The sequence below is a fragment of the Morus notabilis genome, unplaced genomic scaffold (genome assembly GCF_000414095.1).
Source record: "Morus notabilis unplaced genomic scaffold, ASM41409v2 Scaffold1387, whole genome shotgun sequence".
Classification (NCBI taxonomy): Eukaryota; Viridiplantae; Streptophyta; class Magnoliopsida; order Rosales; family Moraceae; genus Morus; species Morus notabilis.
In genome coordinates, this window is record NW_010360644.1 from 88,771 (window position 1) to 104,898 (window position 16,128).

General features: G+C 37.0%; 3 protein-coding genes across 5 annotated transcripts; 1 reads left to right on the forward strand and 2 right to left on the reverse strand.

Moving 5' to 3' along the window:
• Nucleotides 1–154: 154 nt before the first annotated feature.
• On the forward strand, nt 155–5,122 carry LOC21387447. The gene is made up of 8 exons (XM_010096912.2): nt 155–357; nt 991–1,028; nt 1,146–1,254; nt 1,667–1,752; nt 1,866–2,282; nt 2,792–3,316; nt 3,678–3,890; nt 4,212–5,122. The coding sequence occupies exons 1-8, from the start codon at nt 309–311 to the stop codon at nt 4,614–4,616; spliced, it is 1,842 nt and encodes a 613-aa protein (XP_010095214.1). The 5' UTR covers nt 155–308; the 3' UTR covers nt 4,617–5,122.
• Nucleotides 5,123–5,563: 441 nt separating this feature from the next.
• On the reverse strand, nt 5,564–10,299 carry LOC21387448 (glycogen synthase). 3 transcript variants are annotated; one of them, XM_024164821.1, is made up of 15 exons: nt 9,759–10,299; nt 9,184–9,684; nt 8,983–9,081; nt 8,834–8,886; nt 8,307–8,364; nt 8,112–8,194; nt 7,928–8,005; nt 7,599–7,678; nt 7,271–7,494; nt 7,028–7,102; nt 6,886–6,926; nt 6,573–6,678; nt 6,368–6,450; nt 6,041–6,114; nt 5,564–5,828 (listed from the first exon to the last, which is right to left on the reverse strand). In XM_024164821.1, the coding sequence occupies exons 1-15, from the start codon at nt 9,912–9,914 to the stop codon at nt 5,713–5,715; spliced, it is 1,827 nt and encodes a 608-aa protein (XP_024020589.1). In that variant the 5' UTR covers nt 9,915–10,299; the 3' UTR covers nt 5,564–5,712. The 3 variants fall into 3 exon arrangements, with proteins under 3 accessions (XP_024020589.1, XP_024020590.1, XP_024020588.1); XM_024164822.1 differs by having other exon boundaries at nt 7,313–7,494; nt 9,184–9,690; XM_024164820.1 differs by having other exon boundaries at nt 9,184–9,690.
• Nucleotides 10,300–10,833: 534 nt separating this feature from the next.
• On the reverse strand, nt 10,834–14,491 carry LOC21387449 (serine/threonine-protein kinase STY13). Its single transcript, XM_010096914.2, has 3 exons — nt 14,279–14,491; nt 12,806–13,910; nt 10,834–11,523 (listed from the first exon to the last, which is right to left on the reverse strand). The coding sequence occupies exons 2-3, from the start codon at nt 13,747–13,749 to the stop codon at nt 11,184–11,186; spliced, it is 1,284 nt and encodes a 427-aa protein (XP_010095216.1). The 5' UTR covers nt 13,750–13,910; nt 14,279–14,491; the 3' UTR covers nt 10,834–11,183.
• Between the last annotated feature and the right edge of the window lie 1,637 nt (nt 14,492–16,128).

Below are 16,128 nucleotides of genomic sequence, written 5' to 3' on the forward strand. Positions count from 1 at the left end.
TCCTATTTAATTATTATTAAACTCAATAATACTATATATCATTATAATAATATAAATTGGGTAAATATACAAACACACTGATATACATACATATTACAAGAAATGAATGTGTAAAACCTAAAACCCTTATTATTTCTCTCTCTGTGTCTCTCTCCTTACAATTTCCAAAACTTCTCTCTCTTCTCTTTGCGTTTTTGTTTGTTTGTTTGTTTGGTGTGGAATTTCAATAAGATTTGATAAATTTTGGGGGTTTATTTTGAGAGAATTGAATTTGGATCTGAATTCCATTCCATTCCATTTCCGATTCAATGGACGCTTCTCGCGACGACCGAGATCGAGTGGCCTCCTCCGCCTCTGGTACGCTTTCTTTTGTCTCTTCTTTCTCTCTCTCCCTCTCTCTCTCTCTCTCTCTCTCCCTCTCTCTCATTTCGATTTTCTTTTCTCCTTCTGCCCCCCAACCAAAAATGAAAAAAAAAATAAAATCAATCTTTGTTTTTCGTTATTCCTTATTGATTTGCATTTCTTCTTTTTTTTCTCTTTCTTTATGTTGAAATTTCTGTTTAACTTGGGTACATAATAATTTTATTATGTGTTTTCGTGAGAAACACCAATTTCTGATTTGGGTCAAATGCAACTTTAGTTGGCTTTATCAACCTGCATTCTTTTCTTTCCAGAATAATACTAGATAAGAAGAGATTTTCAGGGGGGGAAAAAGGAAGAAAATTCATGTCTTTCTTTTCTAGGGCCTTTCCCCCCCCCCCCCCGGTTCTAGGGCTCTGCTGTTTTGGGGTTTTATATGGGTAAAGAACTAACTTAGATGTAGTCATGTAGATGGAGGAGACAAAAACATTATCAAATTTAGTTAGCCATAAATCCTAAATCCCCTTCTCTATATGCATCTCCTCAAGTTCTCATTCCGTTCTCATGTTTGCGTTTGTTTTTCTTTCTCTTTTGACACTGTATATTATTACCGGTTCCTTCTTGTTTTAGGAGAAAGACCCGTTAATCCCGATGGCTTGACCGAGCAGGTACGCAGTTGTAAATTTCTCTATTGGACATTGTTTCAGTTTTTATCTGTTATAACTAGTTTTAGAAACTGTGCGCCACTAACACTTCATTCATTCACTCTCTGAATTTATTATCAGCCACTTTCTCCCACCAAAGATGGAAGGATTGTTTCAGCGAATTCTTCGGATGCAGCCATTGTAGGGCCTTCGCGCAATGTCACGGGACAACCCGATTTTCTTGATGCGGGTGAGGACTATAGCATTTCTCATCCTCTTAAAGCTTTTGTTTCTCACAAATAGCACTGTTTCACTTTCATATGCTGGTTAGTTTCTTAAGCATCTGCTGCTTTTAGTTATTGCGGAAGTTAACGGAAAGAAAAGTCTATAATAGTTTTATTTATCTGTGAATACATAACTTCTTTCATATTATCCTCGCTTCTATCTAAAAGAGATTTGAAGATTTACTTTTCATTTTATTATTAATACAATTTGATGCTTATTAAAAAAAAGGAGATTTGAAGGTTTGGTTGCAAGAACTGTGTTTGATACGCTACTGTTTTTACTTATGACGTGAGTGAGAATAATGCTTGGATTTAGATATGAATTTTGAAAAGATGCTTTTGGTTCTGGTATGTTCTTACACAATCACAAAACTTTAGGTGGTTCGGCTTATGGCAGTAGCACCGGTACTTGGAATGGATATTCACAGTATCTGAATGCTGATGGCTTGCCTGTTGTATCACCGGTGAGGATTAAGTCCTTCAGTTATGCATTGTTTAGTGGTTTTTTTTTTTTTTAAACTTTATTTTCTTTTTTAACTTTTAAGCTTACATTTTTTTCAACTTTTATTTGTGATAGTTCATCTACAATGATAATCAGTCCCTCGTCTTCCATTCTGGTTATGGCTTCAATCCTGAAATTGCATATGGACAATATTCTCCAGTTGCTACACCTTTGCCACCTCTTATGATGGATGGCCAACTATACTCTCCGCAGCAACTCCCATTTTCTACATCTTTCTACCCCCAATCAGCTCCTCCAAATATGGCTCATATTTCTTCGGCTTTTCAGGTTCCGCCGACCGAGCTGATGACACCCGAAAGTAGTAATATCGATAACATATTTTTTGGGCCAGGATCAGGTTACTTAGTAAACTTTGGATCATTAGGTGGAGGAAACCTCTCTGGGAATCTTAATTCTAGTCCTCTGACATCTCCAACAGTTTATCCCCAACCAATGGGCATTCTTGGGCCTTACGAGAATAATTTTGGGCAGGTTTGTTTTCGTTAAATTTGAATATTAATGTTCTATGGTACTTTTATTTTTATTTTGCATTGTTTTATCGTTTGAGAGTCTACCACTTTCTGGTTTTCTTCACCGTAAGAACCAAGTTTCGGGCCATAAGGCTCAATAACATTTAAAACGTCACACTTTTCTGGACCCCTCTTTGGTGATATTTTCTTTCTTGGATTGGGCCCCTCGTATAATCCTTGAACTTTTTCTGTAAGGTTTTGATGAAGTTTTCTGTGTTCCTAACCAAAATAAATAAATAAATCGAAACCTTTTTGCAACATTACTGTAATAAAGTATTTTTGAAAATCCTGTTTAATGTAAGAGGCTAGTACCTAGAGCTATGTAATCAATCAAATGTAGCAAAAAGTACCTTTTCTTGGATTACTCAAAAGTCAAACCATTTTCCTGACTTCACACTGTTGATATGGCTGTCTGTGTGTGTGTGTGTGTATGTTTTTCTCTTAAACATTGATATATTTTACAATTTTCAGATTTCTCAACAACATAGTCCCACCCATGGATTTGGATTAATGTCCGGTCCACACTATCCTCATACAAGTCAGAATTCTAGCTTTGGAGGTGCTTCGTTTTCATACTCAGTTGCTAGTGATATGAATCATCTAACACTTGACAAAGGCAGAAGAAGAGATAGGGACCAAGACTCGATTAGTGTTTCTAATGATTCACGTGATATCTTTAATGATCGTAATCGAGGACCAAGGGCTTCAAAGCTGAAGGGTAAGAGTGGCACTGAACAGGGCTCTTCAACTGGTGCTAGCAGAAACAACTCATCTGCTTCTGGAATTCTTCTCGATGCGTACAACCGGCCAGATTTTTTTACGGATTATGAGAATGCGAAGTTCTTCATCATCAAGTCTTTCAGTGAAGACAATGTTCATAAGAGTATCAAATACAATATTTGGGCAAGCACACCACACGGAAACAAGAAGCTTGATGCTGCTTATCAAGAGGCAAAGGAGATACAACCAAACTGCCCGATCTTCCTGTTTTTTTCAGTACGTACCTTTAACAACTCCAAGTAATTTTTCCCTTGTTTCTTAAGTTCATGAAATGGATTGAGGCAATGAGTAAGATACGGTTTTCTATTGAGAAGATCATCATCACTTAGCATTTGTTGTTTAATTCGGAAAATAGAATTTGTCTTTCTCTTTCTCTGTAGGAGTTCTAGTGTGCTTGTTTGCATTTTCAGTTTATTCGATAAAAGGTGTATTTATGAAGAGTATCATACAACAAGTACTTAAATAAGAATCTTGTTCCTTCTGGAAAAAGTAACCTCAAAACTGTTAGTGATGTGGTGTAAATTACATGTTTTTTAATTAGCTTGTAAGTCCTCTTAGATTTGGTTGGTCGCAACAGGTTAATGCAAGTGGACAGTTTTGTGGGGTAGCTGAAATGGTTGGACCAGTTGATTTTGAGAAGAATGCAGATTACTGGCAGCAAGATAGATGGAACGGGCAATTCCCAGTTAAATGGCATGTTGTTAAGGATGTTCCAAACATCCGATTCCGCCATATTCTACTCGATAACAATGACAACAAGCCTGTTACTCACAGTAGAGATTCTCAGGAGGTAACTGCACTCTCCTATACTTTTTTTTTTTTTACCTGCTTATGAATGGCATTGATATTTCGAATAACAGATTAATTCCTTGAATCAACTTTGTTTTCTGTCTTTCTTCAAAAAAATTGTTTATGTTGCAATTATATATATCCATGTTCTTACCGCATCCAACTAATATTTTGGTGTCCATACATTTGCATTGAAATGACGCGGTAGCTATATCAGGATCAATTTGTTGCAAGTTTCTCTTATCTTGCTCTGGTTCTTTTAGTAATTTTATATGTTACAGGAGTTTTACATTCTCTTTATTGCTGCTGAATTGTAAATCAGGTAGGATTGAAACAAGGTGTTGAGATGTTGAAAATTTTCAAGGATCATGATTCGCGGACATCTATGTTAGATGATTTTACCTTTTACGACGACCGGGAAAAATCCTTTAAGGAAAGGAAGGCCAAACAGCCACAAGTTTTGTCAACTGTAGATGCTGCTAATAAGTTGGTGCATGAGATGTCTAGTACTTTTGGGTTAACCTTGAATTTGAAAGACGGTAGTGACAAAGCGGGATCGTCCGAACTCAGTGTTAATTCAAGAAAAGATACCCAAGCGTCTTTTGAACATGAATCTCTAAACCAAATGTCTGGTACCTTATCTCAAGGCTCGGGAGCAGAAGAGGGCGACAAAGTTGTAGCAGCTGTTTTGGGAGAGGAATCTGTTGATAAGGAGGCAACTGTTTAGATGGTGGACTAGTCTTACCTTTGTTGAATTCCTGAATTCTTCAATCAGCTGACCACATTGAGATGGTGTTTTGGGCATCTCGGGCGGTCGGGCTACGGAATCTGACCCCTTTTTTTTATTATTTTTCTTTCTTATTTCTCTAAGTGGTCGGTTTTCGGTGCAGTTAGGTGGTATTGCAGTCATGCTCGCCAAGGAGAGACTGTGTTGATATCTTGACATACTCATCTTGTTTTCAATCTTCTTTGAATATCTTTTTTTTTTTTTTTGTTCCGATTTAAGGTAAGATGGTTTTAGGTGTTGGTTGAAGTAGTTAAGTGGAGGATTGGTGGAGGGGAATCTGTACACTGTGCCTAATACCTGAAAGTGGTTTTGTTAGAATTCTTTACTGGTTTTCTGCAGGTGGGAAGGAATGAAGGGATTTGTAAAGTTACCTTTGGGATTAGAGGCAAATTAATAAAGAAAGAAATTCAAAAATTGTGTATTGTTATTGAAATTTAAAAGCTCTTCATGCGTTACTACTTTTGCCTCTTTTCAAGCTAGTGCTGTGCTGCTGCGAAATTATCACAGTATGAAGTTTATAAATTGCATTTTAACCCCCCGGTTACTTTTTTTTTTTTTTTAAAGTCAGTTTCCATTGCAGATAATAATATTAATATGCACAAATTATCAAAAATAATAATAATAATAAATAATAATATTAATATGCAACCTCAAGATCCCTCTTGGTTCTCTCTTACTAAATGGAATTGGAATTAGTCTTTGGATATTGATGTTCTGTTGTGACCAAAATGAAAATGGGAATGTGAGCTAGGGCTAGGAGTATGGACTTAATCATAATCGATTCTCTGATGATCCATCAAATTAAATTCGTACCGCATCAGACCAAAAATATTATTAAGTAGATATGTACATTATTATCAAATTCCAAGCTAGGAAAAGGAAAGAAAAGCCAAAAGATCTTCATTTTCATTTTCATTTTCAAGTAGTTATGTACATTATTATCAAATTCCAAGCTAGGAAAAGGAAAGAAAAGCCAAAAGATCTTCATTTTCATTTCATCTTCATCTACAGCAGAAGACGAGGTGTAACCTCCCAATCAGTAGTATCTTGCTCTGACGGAATCATAAACCTCAATGTATTTCCCTGCTGTATTGTTCCAGCTATTGTCAATCTCCATTAGCTTTCTCACTACATTTTTCCATTCATCTGGTTCTGTTCCAAACACAATTCATAAGTATGACAAAAGAGTGTTGACATTAATAATTTCGTTTCCTTAATTTCGTGTCAAAAGGAATGTGATGTAATTTCTTCCCAAGTTCCAAGGGGTTGATTATATGTAATATTAAAAGCAGCATATGTAACAATAACATTACTCCAGTTTTTTTTTTTTTTTTGCGAGGAAGATGATGAAAACTGAGACTTACTGTCTTTAAAATAAGAAAATGCACGATCCAAAGCTCCGTCTAGAGACGCTTCATCAATTCCTTCAAAAACAAACCTAAACAAGAAATAATACTTGATAGCTCTAACAAAACTCAAAATTGAAGACAAAAGATATTAAGCTTTATCAGTTGAACAAACTCAAGTGGATTTGTCACAAGGAACATACCACAGAAAAATCAAATGTATGAACTATGAACGAATTGAAAAGCATTGAACATGTGCTGATCAATCATTCAGCACTAGATTGTCCCAGATAGATAGATCTTTTAGTAAATCATCATGAAAAAAATAAAAAAGAAAATACATACCCGTTGGCCATTTCTTGGTTTTGGTGATCGTCCATGTCAAAGACTGTGTCTGCAAGACCACCAGTTTTTCTAACCACTGGGACCTAAAACACACATTTAATTTCACATTTAATCAAAATTACTTTAGTTGATTGCAAGATTCCGAAATGACTTTAGTTGATCGAAAGACTCCGTAAATAGTAGTAGTAAAGATAGAAGCACATACCGCTCCGTAACGCATGCCAAGCATTTGTGAAAGGCCACATGGTTCATACATGGATGGAACTAACACCATGTCTGCTGCTGCATAAAGCATGTGAGACAGCTCCTCACTCCACTCCCACACACAAACACATAAAAGCACATCAATCAACTTTTTTAGTTAGCAAATAATAATCACTAAATGCAAGTAGAATATGATAAAATCTCAAAACATATTTGCAAGTAGAAGGAAAAGTTTTCACTGCTAAAATAGCAAGAATAAAGATCTCAAACATATTTGTGGAGTGAAAATTGCATGGTATTCAAAGACCATTTACCTATACATCAATAAGATTCGAATGCTCGGACCTTGATTATGCTGCAAATTGGGAGCAAAACCATGAATGTCTGTCAGCTTGCTTGAAGACGTAATAAAACTCACACACACTAGAAAAGATAAAAACTCCCAAAATCTATTACCAAATTTGCAAGACCTTCAAATTCTCTTTGAATGTGACCTTCTGGAGCTTTTCCCAGTACAATCATCTGTCCACCCTTTAAAAAAAAAAAAAAAACGGGTCAAAATTTTTGAGAAGAAAGTATATATATTAATGTTTGCACCTAGTGTGTGATGGCAAGTATAGATTAACTAATTATTTGATTGTGAAGACAAAGAACTTGCAACTCATCCATTCCAAAATTAGTATCAAAACGTTCAGTTACCTTGCAGATGTTATTCTGATTTAATATCAATAGCAAACTTACAAGTTCTTCAACGCGCTTAATCGCACGAGTAATTAAATGAAGACCTTTCTGTGCAACTAATCGCGTGATACAAACAACCAAGGGAATGTTGGTTGTCGAATCCAATACATGTTCACCCGTGGCCAAACCCAAGCCCTTCTGGACAAAGTACTTGCATGATCTCTTCCCTTCAACATTCTGAGCTGCAGAAGAATAGATCAAGGATGAGGAGCAGAGGACTAAGGACCGACTAGACACATGGAAAAGAGTGCTAGTTTAATATGAGGGAGGAGTTATGCAGTCCTACCATGGAACTTAGCAGGCAAGAAAAAATCAAAGGAAGGGTTCCACATTGCAGTGTCTATCCCATTTAGTATGCCAAAGTACCTACAATGCCCCGTAATAGAGATTGCCATGGTGGACAAAGAACAATGAGCGGCCTTGAATGTACACTTAGAAAACAACGTAAAATGGAGCTAGATGGATACACTGAACATCCAAAGAAAGAACTACAAGCACCATAATACGTTGAGAAGAAAAGAAAGGATCCAAAGAAAGAAAAAAGCCACAAAGCAATGTGCACTCGCTACAGCAGCAGCTAGTAAATCTAAATAAAAAAAGAAACTCATTTCTTACTTGTGCCGGTGTTCGACCAAAGTGCTTGAAAGCCACCCAGAGCACAGAGTTTCCTTGAGATAGGTTGGGGAGACGGTCCTGAAAACGAGAAAAGAATCACTGTTGCCGAAACAGATGCCACTAAGCACGATTAATAAAGCTATTATGGTTACGGATGCAAGAACAACAAGATGACGCCACTTACACAACAGCATTGCTGTACACAATTCCACCTTTCAACAGGCTCAACCTCTCGGGATTATGGCCAATGGTTCGATCATCAACCGCCTTCCATGTTAAGAATAAGAGGTGCACGAGAGATGCTCAGTTTTACAAAGACAAACAAAATGGACATATAATATAAACTGCAATCACCTTTATAGCAGCGAACGAATCTCACCTTGTCTATAGTTGCGTATACAGATCCATCAAGACCACACTTGCTTAGTTGCTCTTTGCTGCCAATATAAACAATAAATATGCATGTGGAGGAGGAGTTCAATGATAAATTAAAGAAAATGGTTCAGCAATTCTGTTGTGCTTAATTCCTCCTCCTCCTCCTTGCTTGTATACGTTTATTGAAATGATTCCGTCAATTTAAACGTTGGATTGGATGTACCCAAACAAAGAATATTTTTTCATTAGACTTTTCAAATACCAAAGACAGGTAACCTAGCTGATAATTGCTTGGAAAAAAAGGTACTTGATAAAGTTTCTTATTAAAAGAATAGGAAATTCTCTAATACGCCTGGCGTATCAGTAGGCCAGGTTTTTCTAATCATTAGATACGTATACTTTTTTTACTTTTACATGATTTTATGCGGATCTGACAAACATAAAACCTGGCTCACCGGCATATTAGCGTGCCAGATAAGGTCCTAGATTGTTGCCATGAGAAGTCAAAAGCGGAGAGAAACATTTACTTACCTACACTCACCATAGTGCTCCATGTTGTGGATAGTTAGCACTATTCTTGGTTTCTACCAAAGTTAACACGAGGAAAATACAACGTCAACAGAATGCACCCGAAAATTCGCAAAAATAAAAAATAAAAATAAAAACATAAAAGGAGATACCTTGAGGGAAAGATGATGATAGATATCCCAATAAAGCAAGGGCAAAGCACCTGTCTGCCATTCATGGACATGAATTATATCAGGCTGGCTTCCAGTTACCTGACAAAACATGAGGTAAAAAAATTGCAGAATAATTAACAACGTTGTTTAGTTGTTTCTATTTCTTTAAAATTGTCAATCAAAGAAAAAAGAAAAAGAAACCTGCATCCATTCAAGGCAAGCGCGGGAAAAGAACAAATAGGCCTCTAGCTCATTGTATGAACCCCCATACACATTTTGGCCCTTAAAGAAATGGTTGGAGGGGTCGATGAATATGACCGGAATCCCAGATACTAGGCCGCGATACGCATTAGTTTGGACCCAAGATCCGTGGTGGAAAGAGTCGTATGTGGTGATTAAGGTCAAGTCATTGACGTGATGCTTGGGAATGCACTGATAGAAAGGGAGCATTACGTGGACGGTGTGGCCGCGTGATAAGCAGGCCCGAGCGAGTCCGGTAACAACATCGCCAAGGCCTCCAACTTTGGCAATTGGTGCCATTTCCGCCGTGACATGAGTTATGTGGATGAGCTGCTCATCCTCCTCTACTATTTCTGGCTTCACATCCCAACTTGGCAAAGCCAACTCCTTCTTCCAAAATGGGATTTCATCATTTGGAGACGGCCACACAATTCCTTCCCCTTTGCCCCTTCCTACTCCCACCTGCAACTGCAATTTTTCTTTAAACTTGAATTTAATATTCCAATTCCAAAGTTATAAACAAAAGTTGAAGTTACCCTGGAGTTTGCTGAGGAAGAGAGCTGGGTTCGGGTGGATCTGATGTTATCATCTTGCGAAGATGTCAACTGCAAGTTTCTAAAACCCAACCATCTTGATGCTGATGAACTAACAACTTTGCAAGAATTATTTGCAAACTCCAACTTCTTCATCATCAATCAATCAATCAATCAATTATATTCATACAACTCCGTCCCTCCCTCACTCTCACTTACCTACGTAGTAATACTATATACATACATATATATGCTATTAGTTCCAGAATTGAGAAAATAATAATAATAATAAATTAAAACAAAAACCATAGGTTTCTGTTTCAGTTGATCATATTTTGTTTTGTGGGTCTCGGAGAAAGTAAAACTCTCAACAAAATTTATAAGCAGAAGAGAGATGAGATGAGAATTCTACGCTGCCCGTGCCAAGTGCCAATGATGAACTAACATTAACATTATGAACAGATGTGAGTGTAGAAAAAGAAAAAATAAGGTTTGTGTCTAAATTTTTAAAAAATTGAATGATTCTTTCTCTGAAATGAACGAACCGGATGATGATAAAGTATGCTTCAATTTCATTTGCATTATCTTTATCTTTATTTATTAATTTTTTTTTGTTTTTTTTGCGGTCATTCGAACCTAATAATTTAAAAAGTGTCACCTCATTGTAACAACTGATTCATAATTACTCAGCAGAAAAAGTAACTAATAATTAAGTATTCACCCCAAAAAAAAATCATAATGATTAGGCTAATTTTATTTTTGGCCTCTAAATTATGCTTATTATCCCATTTTCCCCAACTCCAAAATGTTACCGAATGCACCGTAAAGCTATTATAATGTTTCTTGTCCCACGTTTGACCACTCTTATCGCAAAAGTCATTAAAAACTCAATGGAATCAACCATTTGAACCTCAAATGACATAATTGAACCCTTGCCATTCCCTCTAAAAAAAAAGGTTAAGAACTCAATGGAATTAACTAAATATTTTAGGCAAACCGCATAGTTTTGGACATACATATATATATATTTTTTCCTCTCTGGAATGTTTGACATACACTTGAATCTGATGGAAGGAGAGAAAACAAAACAAACTTGGCAATTTTGTCAAATACAACAGAGCTAAACAAAGGAAGGTTAATAATACATATCATGAGAGTGAATGTATATGTATGGATAGATACACATCCTATTTTACTGACTCATCAACCGAAAGGCGAAACCTATTTCATAACACAATACCCGACTTACAACCAAATACTCTTATCATCACCATTTTACTTTTTCCCTTTTCTTCTTTTCTATCTTAAGCAAGAAAGAAAATTAACCTGATAATAAATACACAAAAGCTACAACACTATGAATGGCCTTCTTCTTTTGTCTTTCTTTTTCATGTCACTCTTCTCTTTTCTCCAATTTTCGTGGGAGGGTCAGTCTGCTGTCATGGGTTGGGTCATGCAACACCTGAAACGAGCCTTCCGCACGGTTGTCATGATCTCAGTTTCTGCGTTCTCGAGCATTCTCACGACCTCGGTGAAGGGTGGTCTGACATCAGAGTTGGCATCCCAGCATCGAGTCATGATCTCACCCAGAACTGGTAAACAATCATTGGGGACAATGGGACGGACCCCCTTATTGACGACCGCAAACGCTGCCTGCACCGCTGTCATGTTCTGAAATGGGAGCATTCCGGTAATAAGTTCCCAAAGAACTATTCCAAAGCTATAAACATCCACTTTCTGCGTGTATGGCCTGTGCTGGATCATCTCACTGCAGAGCCAAATTAACCCACCAAAAAAAAAACAAAAAAAGGGAAGAAAGAAATACAATCACTGCATTGAAATGATTGAGATTGCAAAAGAGATAATTCACCAACAAATCTTCTAAAGTAAACATAAGGAACTAATGCAAAATACAAGAATGCATAACTTAGAGATAGAATCAGGCGCATTTTAATTCAAATGTTGCACTCGTCATTCTGTACAACCAGTTATGCAGCAGATAGCTTTTGTAAAGGTTAAAACTTAAAAATCAGCACAGCCATAATCAAATTCAAAGCAGCTAAAATCCTTTTTTTTTTTTTTTTTTCCTTTTTCCTTTTTCCTTTCTTCATTCGTGAGTTTCTGGGCTTCTTAATATCAATCTGCAATTGAAATGCCTGAGTTTTATATTGGTAATATCACAATACATACCTATGCACTAATGCTTTTCTCGGTTCTCTTTGTAGCTCATTGGAAGAAACTTGATTGAGGAGTTTTTTGCTGAGAATTGATTGAGGAGTTGAATTGAAGGATAATTTCATGGTTGGGATTGTTCTATACCGGGACTTTCATCAATGGCTTGAGAGAAGGGCATTTTAGTCTTTTCATAGAAAAAAGTCACGTGATAAGTCATGTGATGAATTCTGCTAAAAAAAATTAACGGAAAGGTTTAAATTGCCAATGATCAAGGAGTTTGGGGATTGGTTTGTCAAGATTAAAAGAATAGGGATCAAATTGTCACCTATTAGATAGTTTAGGAACCATCTGCGCCAATTACTCTTATGTGGAAATGCATAATCCTAAATTCAGACAAGTGATTTTTTTTTTTCCAATTAACAGAGGCCAAAAAGTACGGAGTACATGGAAGAATTTCAAGGTAATTAATAGGCATTGGATATGTCGTATCCTTAGAAATGACCAAGATAACATAAAAAAATCGGTTGTTTGGACAAAGGAAATAATAGCCAAAGAAGGAGGGAAAAAGAAACAAGAAAAGACAAGAAAGAAAAAAGGGAAAGGAAAAAGAAGACACTGCAGTTGCACCGTGCTTAGAATTAGAAACTGAATTAGACAACAAGAAGCTAACAATCAAGAGAATGGAAAAAATTTAGACAAATGAAATGAACAAAGAGGGCACATTCAAAGAAAGAAATCGATCTATATGCAAAACCAGCAGCAAGGTTTGTGTCAGAGAATATATTAGAAAGTTAAACACATAAAGCAAAAGAACAAATAGAAAAGGACCATCGACACAGAAAAATATATTGCAGCCAAAGAATGTAAAATCTTACGGAGCCATCCAGCGATATGTTCCAGTCTCCGGAGTCATCCCTTCCGTCTGAACTTCAATCCGAGCAACACCAAAATCGGCAATTTTTATTGATTTGTCAGCAAAGATCAAAAGATTGTCCGACTTAAGGTCTCGATGAATCAACCCCAGAGCATGGACATAGGCCATTCCCCTGGCAACATCCAACGCTTGCTTGACCGCCAATTTCAAAGGGACAGAGCGGGTCTGGCGCTTCATCAAAAACTGGCGAACGGATCCACCCTTAGCATATTCGGTGACAATGCACCACACCATCGGTTTACGGCAGCCCCCGATGAAACGCACAATGTTGGGATGCCTGAGGGTGGCAAGCATCTTGACCTCCTGCTGAAACTGCTGCTCCATCAGCTGAGCCTTCTCGGGGTCATTCTCAGGCCTCTCCAGCAGCTTGATGGCGACATCCTCCCCCTTATAAGTCCCTCTGTAAAGCTTACCGAACGCGCCTTGGGCAAATGCCTCCCCCATGTTGAGCTTTCTCAAATCGAGGGTCCACTCCTCGTAATCCTCCAGCCCCTCCACGGAGAAAGTGTTGTCCATGAGGGCTCGAGCGAGGGCATCATCGCCGAGAGCGTGCATCACTCTCCCACGGCGGTTGACGCTGTGCTGGACAGAGTAGTTGTCATTGGGGCGGCGTTTAAGGCCCTGGTGGTTCAAGATGCGGGTGTGGGAGTCGTTGGTGTTGGAGGCGACGCTGCTGTTGTCGATGGACATGGCGACGGATCCACCGTCGTTGCTGGTTTGGAGGCTGGCAAAGCTGTCAATGGACATGTTGGTGCCCTCATCAAGCTTGTAATAGAAGCCTTGACCTTGGACTTGGGACAGATTGAATTCCCCGTACTTGTTGTTGTTGTTGTTGTTGTTCTCATGGCTAATAATTCCGCTGAATTTTGGACCTCCCTCCAACATCTTAGTATTTTCTTCTTCTTCTTCTTCTTGTTTAATGATTCCTTCCTAATTGTTGTGAGTTTGATTCCTTAATTTGTCATATTCAAAGTTCGAATCCATATGTCTTCACCATCACAACTTCAAACCCAGTGACCCACCCTTCTAATTCCACGGAAAACAATCTGAGAAAACACAATTCTTTTAGCACTCGCCTCATAAAAATTGGTCCTTAAACTCCCCTCAATTAAATTTTTTTTTCTTCTTTTTAGAAAATCGTGAAATGTTATTAAAAAAAACATCGACTTTTTAGTCCTGTAATAAAAGTTAAAGAAAACGCAAAAAAAATTCATTTGGAAACACAAAATGAAAGAAACAATATTTAGTAAAGTATATCTAATCTACATAAAAGAAAAAAAAAATAGCAAAGAAGAAGAAGCATGAATTATTACCTGTAAGCTCCAAAAGAAAAATTAGAAACTCAAATCTAGATAAATAAAATTAAAAGAAAAAAAAGGGATATGAAAGGAAAAAAAAAAAAAAAAAAACAGACCTTGATGGAGAAAGCCGGGGCGTCGGATTGATGAGAATGAGTTGATAAAGGAAAGTAATTTAGCAATTCAAAGATCAAAACTCAAAGAGATCGAGAATCAATCGTAGCTAATGCACGGATTTAAACGCTCTTCTTCTTCTTCTTCCGCTCTTTAGTCTTCCAAGTCTTCTGGTCTTCCTTTACACATTTTCTCTTCTCTCCTCTTCTTCTTTCTATCTTTTTTTTTTTTTTCTTTTCTATTTCTTTTTTTAGTTTCGTATTTTTCTTTTGGATTTTATTATGGCGACAAGAAAGACTTGGGTACTACGCGCTCGGACACAAATTCCCCTCTCTCTATTGCGTTATACCAACGTGACCTGACCTACGCATTTACTTTTAAGGGGAGGACTACAGTGCAGAATGATACGGATACGTATTGATAATAAATTCTTTGAAAACTCTCTGATTGAATAATAAAAATGGACACAAACACATCAGACAACAACTTTTCTATGTAATCACAAAAATGCAAAAATAAATAAATAAATAAATACAGTTTCATGGACATAAAAAAGAACACAAATACATCATATAACAACTTTTTTATGTAATTAAAAAAAAGTAAAAAAAAAAAACCCAAACAATCTGGTGACTCAAGCTGCCACCAACATGGAGGGGGTCGCATGGCGGCGGATCATGATGAAATCGCGATCTCCTTCTTCTTTGATGCGATCTCTTTCTGCTGCGGTCATGACGATATGGATGACGAGAAGTAACAGAGGTATTGTAGTTTTTTTTTCTCATACTTAAATATAGTTACAAATAATCTCGACCAGTTTCCCGAGGCGTTGGAAATCCAGACCGGCTCAGAGAATCACTGGCGCGACCTTCGTTTCGCCAACAAAGAAGTCATCCTTGACGATTTCCCCTTCCTTCCCTGATTCGAACCATTTTTGATTTACGTGTATTTTTTATGAGAGAAAATACTGTAGTGAATCACGAATCATGATTCGAATCAGGGAATGAATCCCTCTACCAAACGCTCCCTAAATCCACAAGTAGGACGAGGACAAACATAACTAATGAGACCTAACATGAAAAGATTTACTCGACGCAAGTAAAATTGAGTGCAACTAAAATTCGATCTCGCAACCATCTCGAATGCCAAGGATGCGAGCAACATAAACTAAGAACAACTCTAATTGTTCACCAACCATTAATAACCAATTTAAAAGGATGAGACACACAAATAAAATCAAAACAGGAGGAAGTCACCTCCATTATTAAAACATGTAAACATGAAGAAAATAACATTGACTTTATTATAAACAAAACAAAAAACAAAAAGAAATAAAAATAACGAAGATAACACCATGGAGGATACTAATTGCCACCGTCACTAAACCATCTCCCATCGGTGATCAACATCGTGCTCAAACATTCAATGAAGACACCTTATTCTCTCGATCCAGCATCCCACGACTATGGACCCATTTCACCAAGGTCGACCTCCACCAACTAAGCCTCAAATATTCCACATAGGATTGTCAGTGCCTCCAACCTTGATGCCCTCACACAGAGCTCGTTGGCACTATTCTTCTCCAGCCCTTAAGTTTCTTCACCTAGGCTTAGTTTGATAATGCTGTAAATTTTGAAAAAATTACTTTTAACTGTGTTGAAGGAAAAAGAAGTTGAGTGTTTAGTAAACTATAATTATAGTAGCTATACTGATTTTAAAATCAGTATAATAGCATTTAGTAAATTATGATGTTAAAATGCTGTGGATAGTTAAAAATTACGACTATATTATGTTATACTATAATATAATATATATAAATATAATTACAATATAATATATATTTATTATTAGA